Source organism: Trachurus japonicus, chromosome 3 (genome assembly GCF_045865225.1).
Source record: "Trachurus japonicus isolate A0001 chromosome 3, Traja_1.0".
Classification (NCBI taxonomy): Eukaryota; Metazoa; Chordata; class Actinopteri; order Carangiformes; family Carangidae; genus Trachurus; species Trachurus japonicus.
The window spans coordinates 30,762,568-30,771,763 of NC_140909.1; the positions used below are offsets into that span (position 1 = coordinate 30,762,568).

At 42.2% G+C, this 9,196-nt stretch overlaps 1 protein-coding gene across 1 annotated transcript in view; it reads right to left on the bottom strand.

The window, feature by feature from the left end:
• herc1 (HECT and RLD domain containing E3 ubiquitin protein ligase family member 1) overlaps positions 1 to 4,020 on the bottom strand; it is a 71,015-nt gene extending 66,995 nt beyond the window's left edge. Inside the window, exons 1-3 of the mRNA XM_085769702.1 lie at positions 3,773 to 4,020; positions 673 to 1,649; positions 21 to 116 (exon numbers count right to left, since the gene is read on the bottom strand). Coding sequence (XP_085625828.1) covers positions 21 to 116; positions 673 to 1,623 — 1,047 coding nt within the window. The 5' untranslated portion in view covers positions 1,624 to 1,649; positions 3,773 to 4,020. The remainder of the gene's footprint in view (positions 1 to 20; positions 117 to 672; positions 1,650 to 3,772) is intronic.
• Between the last annotated feature and the right edge of the window lie 5,176 nt (positions 4,021 to 9,196).

Sequence of the window (9,196 nt, forward strand, 5' to 3'; positions counted from 1 at the left end):
ACACAGATCCTGTCTCTTACTTCTTCAAACAGGCAGAGCGCTGCCTCGTACAGCGAGCACAGGCCGTCAGACGTCCGCGTGGGTTCTCGCCACTGGCTGCGATCCGCTGAGGAGCCCTGAGACAATCACATGACAACAATCAACATTTATGACCACGCATGGCTTCAAACCAATTACAGTGTAAACATTATAATCAACACTACGGAGTCATAATAACACACAACATTAAAATACTAACAAAGCAGCTCACAGCATATGACACATGCATCAAAACTCTTGCTATACTTATTACATAACTTCTAGAGTCTGACTAAAGATTTCTTATATCATCAAGTATTTATTTCCAGCCAGTATGATGTTGCAGAGAATTCACCTCAATGCACTCCAGTGCAAAATCTAAGTCCACAGGTCTGTACCAATCTTCTCAAGTAAAAATTACATTTCTATTGTTCTATTGCTCGCAGCTCTTCTTAAAGATGAGGGACCACTTTTTAAACCAATTTAAAGCCAATTCTAATCCCATTTGAGAGCTGAGTGAAAAGACAGGCTGCCTTGTTCAGTACATGCATCTTTGATGTAGTCCGAAGATATAAAATTTGCTGCATTCTGGTGCAATTTATATATAACCACTAAAAGGCTTCCCATCTGCCCGCATTGTTAGTGTCCACTTACCAAAGAGCGTCTCATCTGCATGAGGATGTTCATGAAACAATCATAACCGATGAGGCCTTCTTGGTTCTGTAGCACCTTACTCTGCTCCATAGTGCTGACCACAGCCGACGCTGCCAAGGCCATCTCGATCCACTCCAGCAGGTAGCGCAGGGAGCCCCTCTGGGAGGCCAGGCCCAGCAGCAGCTCTGAGGCCAGCCGCCGCCCTAAGATATCTGCCCCAGAGTTGGGCATGGTCACCCCCTTTAAGAAGGTGGTGACCTGGGCCAGGCAGTCCAGACCCATTGGCGGGATCTTGCTCTCGTTGGCGAGAGAGAGGGGCGGCAGGGAGCTGACCACGTCGATGGCTGTGTGAATGACATCATTACACAAGTTTATGTTCCCTCCGGGACCCCCACCAGGGCCGGGTGGAGGAGGCATCATCCAGCTTTGGCGTAGGAGAGCAAAAAGAAGGCTGAGGCCCGTACGAACACCCATCTCAATGAGGGCGTCGGTGCTGGAGCGCGGCCGCTCGCTGACAGAGTTCAGGTCGGCCGAGCCCGAGTTGTTCTCTGGAGAGTGCTGCTGCTGCTTGACCTTCCCCTTGTCGTGGTACTTGTTGGAAAGCGCGTAGAAGATACGCTGGAGCACCAGCACGCGTTTGCGCAGCGCGGCAGCGAAAGGCGAGTCGGAGCAGACCATCTTGGCCAAGGCCAACTGGCTGCTGAGCAGAGCATCCAGGTAGTGCTCCTGCTCATCGCTGGAGAGGGATTCCCGCTCAAAGTCTGGAAGCTGGGGGCCCTTCAGACATAGCACCTGCTGGGGCAGCAGCACCACCTCTTTGTTGGCCAGGAGCTTCGAGTAGAGCACCGAGACTCCCTCCCGCGTGGCTATGGACTCGCTGTCCTCTGTGATCCATGAGCTGTTTAGATGCTCCAGCCATTTGAGCTTCACTGGGGGGATCATTAAAGCCATGGCACGTCACTCTGGAGCCATCAGTCCTGGAAATACAGAGTGGACATCATGTAACATATTGTGTAAAGCTAAATATTTCCTCATCAAACACACAAGCTTAATAAAATTTGTTTTTATGCGCAGTCAGGAAAACTTAATTCAGCTTATTCCACAATAATATGATAATGCAACATTTTCCTTGAAGTGGACATGTGTGTAATAAAATTAGATTGCATTATAACCCTGAATACAATACAACCCACTTTGAGTGAGTCCAGCCCTCTCTCCTCTACCACTGTACTGGGCTGTCTACTGACTGACTGAATGTATGTAGAAGATGTTTTATACAGTGGTATGTTGCTGTAGTTTGCTCAAACCAATAACATGTACTTAACTCACTGTCTCAAAAGTAAAACTGAATGTAAAATCTCAACAGTTCATTAAGGGTTGATTTCACTGAAATGTGAAATTTGATTCATTCCATGTTGCAGCAGTTCCATAAAGGAGAAGAAATTAAAACAGATATACAGTATGTTAAATTTCCATTCATCCCTAGTTATTTGTAAACACCACACAAGTTGACCTGGATTGCACTAAGATGTTTCCGGTGGAAGTGTTGTATTCATTTACACTGTATCCAAATATGTCTATATGTCTATTGTCCGTCTTCATCATGGATATGGTAAACTATGGTGAGAGTGAGAGACCCTCCAGTGATTGCCTTAGAGCAAAAGAAACACCTCTTTGGGATAAGTCAACAAATATTCAGACAGAGTCTCCACTGACTTGTGAACATACCGGGTTATGGAAGCAATGGCAACCTTGGTGCTATCAGTGTGGTGATCTAGTGTAAATGCACCGACATACAATTTCATGCTCAGTCAGGACATTGTGTGATTCTGTAGCAGCATTGATAGACACAAAGACAGCAACATATTTTGTGAGAACAGACAAAATCTGACAACACTGTCATGACTGTCTTACAGGAGAAGAAGTCAATGCTCTCTCAGGTCACACGAGAATCAATGCTATGCTACCTCAATACAGGCATTAAATAAAGCATATTTATTTAAAAAAATGAATAAATAAGTAAAAATAAAAGCAGATAATTAGACGAGGATACAGACTTGGGCAAATGTCTCTCCGTGTCTCAGATGCAGAATGGTGAAATCTGGACATTCAGACTTGTAGGAAATATCCCCTGCATTGTTGTTTTATCTAATCGATAGTCTCTGGATCGTGGGTTCAATACCTGCAGGTCAGCACACCCAATTGATGTCAAATGAGAAGCCTCTGGGCTCACAAAGTATACATTGATCTATCATTCCTTCTCTGTGCCTGTTTTTGCACCGGTAGCTGGGTGGTGAAGGTGAGTCTTCTCCGGACCTCCACCTGGTCTAATCTGCAGGGCGGGTGTCTGGCTGCACCACGGCCGGTGGAAGCAGCAGCTACACGGCCCCGTGCTAAACAACCACCGGTTCAGTTGTGTTTCCTGTCTGATGTAGTTAGCAGCAGCACACAGCAGATAAAATTAGACACCGGGCCCTGGCTGACACACAGCTGGCCGGAGAGCACAGTGGACTGCTGCTGCTGCTGCTGCTGCTGCTAACCTGCTGGTTGTTTCAGATTAGAAACGTTAATCACCAGGAGCGACTAACAGCAGCGACCTGACAGCACCGAGGGACCGGGGAGGGGAGGGGAGGGGAGGCAGGTTATAATAATAATAATGATGACAATAATAATAATAATACTAAAACAACAACGACAAGACGTGACATTATCCACCAGTGACATAAATGTCAGCCTGGTGAGCTCTTGTGCCAAACCGGGGCGTTAGACGTTAAACGGTTGTCAGTGTGTTGCTCTAAAATAAAACGGGTTCGAGAGCACCGACTGACCGCTGCTGCTGTTTACGTTAGCTAACGCTGGCTAACTGTCCTCACGTCACTCAGCTAGCAAGGCGTAAAAATACCTCAGCACACACCTAACACGCTGACGTGCAGGTATGACAGGGGGCCGATATAACAGCTACGTGCTCGTACCGGTGTGCATACCTGTCCAAAAAGCCCGACTCCGCGGTGCGTGAGCTATTTTGGCCAGTATTAGTCTGGCTTATCTGCTGTATCATAGCGGGTTAGCTTGACGCTAGCAGGAGTAAAACAGCTCTTACCAGGGAAAGGCCGCCTCCTCCTCCGCTTCTGCTCTGCGTTGTGCTTTACTCAGGAGCCGGACTCCGCCTCATTGCATAAAGGCAAACAGCTCGGTCGATATCCGTGTGCTTTGATAACGTTACAGTGAAGGGAGACAGAGCCATGCATGGACTTCCATGCCTCCGCCCGCCTCTCCCGTAGCGTAACTACACTGCAATGAATCCGAGCAGCGGCAGTCTGCTCAGTCCCAGCCCCTCACCGAGCCCCAGCCCCGGGCAGTGACGTCGAGACCTGTCTGTCTGCCTGTCTCCCTGTCTGCTGGCTGGCCTGCCTGTCTGCGTGCTCTCTCTCTCTCTCTCTCCCTCTGTGTGTGTGTGTGTGTGTGTGTGTGTGTGTGTGTGTGTGTGTGTGTGTGTGTGTGTGTGTGTGTGTGTGTGTGTGTGTGCGTGTGTGCGTGTGCGTGTGCGTGTGTCACGGAGAGATCACGCCACAGAGGCTCTGTGTCTGACCCCCAATAGATAAAATCAGTCCAAAAGAAACATGAGTTCTCACAGAGAAATGTGTCATACGCCCAGAGTGATGGCGCTATGTCACCTAGCCTATATCAAAGTCACCCACACATATCCTCTGGATATAAGAGGAAATATATGTGTGTGTATATATATATGTTTGAAATATCCAGAGTTTAAAAATGGTAACCTAGGTCTATAGATAGGTCTAGCCTACTGTATATTTAATTTATGTATGCAAGTTTATTTAATGGTATATTTTCACATCATAACACACAGACTATTGACAGCCTTTGTGATGGATATATATTTGCATGGGTCAGACATGTATATCAATATATATAGCTATATAATTGTTCCAAATAACAGGTTTTATATAACAATGGATATACATAGACATTTTACTTTTGGTTTTTGTCCTGGATGCAAATTCATGCTACAATATTATATCTTCATACATTTCAGAGGAGGTATGATGATAATAAAGTGACATGGGCTACTTTATGGCAATATCATTCTCAATGTATTAGATTTTATTTTAGGTAACTCCTTTTTCAGATGTTGATGTTGCTCTTTTACATGTTGAGTATAAAGCCCAACATACATCAACAGTTGATTATCTACAAACTGATAGACCTGAGCAGAGAAAGATTTGTTTGAATCATCATTTAAATGAAATGATCACTGATATTTAAATTGCTAAAATAAAAATGATCCAGTCTAACTTACTTATAGAGTATATTTCAAAACAATCATGTTGACCAGATAAAAATCTATTACAAGTGAGTGATTAAAATGATGTATCATTTCTAGCTCTACAGGTAGTAGGCTAAATGTATTATCATCAACTCAGTTATTTTCCCTTTGACATTGGTAATACTGCAATAGGCTACATTTGTCATCATGATGATAGGCCTACATGATGATGATGATGATGCACTTGTCAAAAAGAGACACCTCATAATCCATTACAAAATAAATACAAAAATGTTTTTTCAAACTAATAGATCATACACTGTGTTACTCTGAAATTAACAATTATAAAAACCGTTCCAACAACTACATTTTACAGCTACTATTAGACAACCACATTGAAATCTGTTGTTAAATATTTATGAATATTTCTAGTCTGCTCATAAATGCTGAATGCTGGAAGTGCTAGCTTTAGTGTGGAGGTAAAGTTATAGCATGACATGATATAAAGTCAAGTGGAGTGTTCAGTGAGTTTCGTGGTTTATCTCAGCAAAGCAGACACTGAGGCCTGAGCTGCAGCTCCCACTTTATCTCACGGACACATCCTATTTACTGCTCTTGTGTATTTGTTTTTATTTTAGTGGTATTTTAGAGTAGGGGGGACTGAGGGGCTGAGCAGGAGCTTGGGTGGGGTGGAGGGGGGGGTATATTTTGAGTTGTTTCACTAAACAAAGAGCTGCTCATCATTTGTAGAAGCTTTAATCTGATGGAGAAAAGTGTGTTTCAAAGAGGAAACAGCCTGACCCTAAATGACCCCAGCAAGACTTCACATTTATATAAGTGTCAGTGCCTTCTGCAGGTTAAGGTTAGGTAACTGCATTTCAGAGTTGACTCACTGGCACTTAATTTTTGTTCCTGTATTTGTGCTGGAATTTCTTTAATTCTTCCTGTTATTGGCTATATTTCTGCTGATCTGTTGATACAAAAACAAACAAACAAAAAATCTTTCTTTTAATAAAGTCACAATAGTAGGTTCCGAATTTTAGCAATGAAACATGGTGGTATGGTGGGGTAGTGGTTAGTACTCTTGCCTCTCAGTTAGAAGGTCAAGAAGGTTCATGGGTTTGATTTGTCACTCCCCGTACTTACATGGGTTCTCCATTGGTTCTCCAGCTTCCTCCCACAGTCCAAAAACACACACCGCAGACTGATTGATTCTCATTGGTGTGAATGTGAGTGTGTGTTGTTCATCTGTTCATGTCGGCCCTGCCATTGACTGTCAAGTTGTCCAGGGTGTAGCTGTAATAGGTTTCATAAAAGAAATATTATGTATATGACATATATGCTTTTACCATATATGCACACATATTTAAAAAATGCTAAATTCATACATACAGTATATAACAATTCTATTACAGATATTGCCTTTAAACAATTGTGCAATTATCTGTAAAATTGCATGAAAATCATTAGTAGTAAACGCATAAAACGGTAGATGATTGTAAAAAAAAAAAAAAAAAAGTTCTGAACTGAAATATGGTGAAAAGTTCACACAGACAGAGAATCGGCAGAACAACGGTAACATTCAAGAGAACAGAGACACTCATGTCCCTCTTGTTTAGCAGATAATAACCAACACCTGAAGCACCTGTGACACACTCCCACGGCATCTGAGCATCCAGGAATATAATAAACAATATGAAACCAAGCAAATGCATTACAAAAGTTATTGGCACATGTGTCTCATACTACTATTGCATGTTCATATTACATAGAACCATTTTGTTAAGATACAATGTAAAGTGCCTTTTCATTTCTGTAAGAAAAGTACGAATGTATGGAGACCCATGTGCCTGTTCCAAAGTCAAATAGTGACTGTCCTCAGGCTCTGGCTTTGAGACAAATATCTGTCTCTTTAGTTTTTGAATACTTCTGCTTAAACGGCAAAACAACTTTGAGACTGTTAGAAATGTTCTGTTACACTATACGACTCTAAAAGAGTCTGCTCTTACCTGCGACACTAATTGTTGTTTCTGCTATTAACTTATTCGTCTGGCTGCTTTCTTCCATACATGCCTCTGTGAAACACAACCAGACACACACACAGGCAACATCAGGGGATAATAGTAAGGATATTCATTTAGAAATACTGTCAGAAATCACTGTACTTGTCAAATAAAACACCCCCACAACACTCTTACAGTTTCTAATATTTCTGTCTTGGTCCATAATTCTGCTTGTTTGCTGCTGATCCATTGACACTAGTATTAACATCATTGCGTTATTACTTTTTATAACTTGGTTATGTCTGATTTATTTGTCTGTTTTAGTCTTTTGTTGTTACTTTTTGTCCCTGTTTTGTTGTTGTTCTGTTGCTTCTTTGTTTTGTTTTGTTTTTTGTTTGTTTGTTTGTGTTGTCTATGGTCTTGTCTATTTGTAACTGTTTTGTACATTGTTATATGCAGGATCCCGAAAACGAGATATCTCAAGGGGTTGACAAAGAATTTCAACATATCTACTGAGTTTGAGTCATAGAGTCCAACTGAATTTCAATCAGTAGAGACAAAGCATGTAAAATTGTCACTGGCGACCTCTGAAGGCGGGCTGACAGACACACAGGTGTTTTAAATCAGATTATTAGGAACATCTACAATAGTTCAACATAAACACACACACACACGCACACACACACACAAATGCACCCAGAGTCGGTGTTTAGACAGTGTCTGTCTCATTAGCTCTGTCTCTGTACAATATGTGACTGCAGATCTTTGGTCATGGGTTTCACTTACATGTTCATCCCACCAGCATGGTCTGTGGCACTCTCAAAGTTTCGGTGAAGACATTTTGTAGTTGTTAGTATATTATATGCCTATTGTGGTGTATTGTCACTCTCTAATTAATTAATCAAATAAATAACCCTGCTGTAGAGTACCCTGATCATTTCCATTTTACATCTTCTTCACAGGAACGACCCATGTGGTTTCAGACCCTGCCATTCCCTCCTGTCCTGCAGTTTCCTGCCTCTCAGTCACCTGACTCGTCCTTGCCCACCTGCTCACCTATCCCCTGCTCCCTTATCAGCTCTTGGTATTTCTACTGACCCATTTCCACTTGTTCTCCTGTGACATTATGTATTGTTCTGCAGTCGTCCTGCCTTAACCTGCCTGGTACCAACCAACCACCCTCTGCATTCTCACTTCAGCTGCTCTGTGCCTGCTGCTCAGCCTGAATAAAGTTAACTGATTTATATTGTATTTATATTTGCTCTATTTAAAGGGATAGTTCAACATTTTGGCAAATTGGCCCATTGCCATAATCCCTATAGTCATAGCAGTAGGTTTGTTACCTTTATTGGTCGGTGCAAGCTGTTTTTAGAACAGCCGAATCGAACTGCAAGCTGCTCAGGGCTATGCTACGGAGGTTAATGGGATTTCTTGGTTTCCCTCATCAAACTCATCAAATACACAATCCAACAACTCCAAAACGCTCTGGTGGACAAGTTGTGACCTGCACATTCACCACACTATGAGATAATAACGGAAAGTTACCAGACAGAGTTGTTTATGAGGTAAATTTATGCAAAACCGCTGATGCGTGTTCTCGTCAGGGGCAGTTTTTCAGCAAGCAGTCTCTGAATTTACCTCTAAAACAACTCTGTCTGGTAACGTTCCGTTATTATCTTATAGTGTGGTGAATGTGCAGGTCACAACTTGTCCACCAGAGCGTTTTGGAGTTGTTGGATTGTGTATTTGATGAGGGAAACCAAGAAATCCCATTAGCCTCCATAGTGTAGCTCTGTTCAAAAAATAGCTTGCACCGACAATTAAAGGTAACGAACCTACTGCTATGACTATAAGGATTATGGCAATGGGCCAATTTGCCAAAATGTTGAACTATCCCTTTAATATCTGGGTTCAATCTAGAGACAGATGTTGCAGATTCTGAAATAAATGCTGTGGTAAAAAATATTGATTATGTTGCTGTCATTGAAGTTGTTTAACAGGTAACTTAAGAGCTGATTTTTCTGTGTGAACAGGTTAACAGTCACTACAACCCAATAAAATGCTGTAAAAACAGTGTCACTGTGAAGTCACGACTGGGTTTAATGTTTTATCTCTGTCATGCATATTGTGTTTTAACCAGCTCTTATGCAAAATGTGTGGTAACACTTGATAACTACACCCAATTAAGTTAGTTAAACATTATTTAAGACTGAATTCAACATTTTTAAAGCATTCT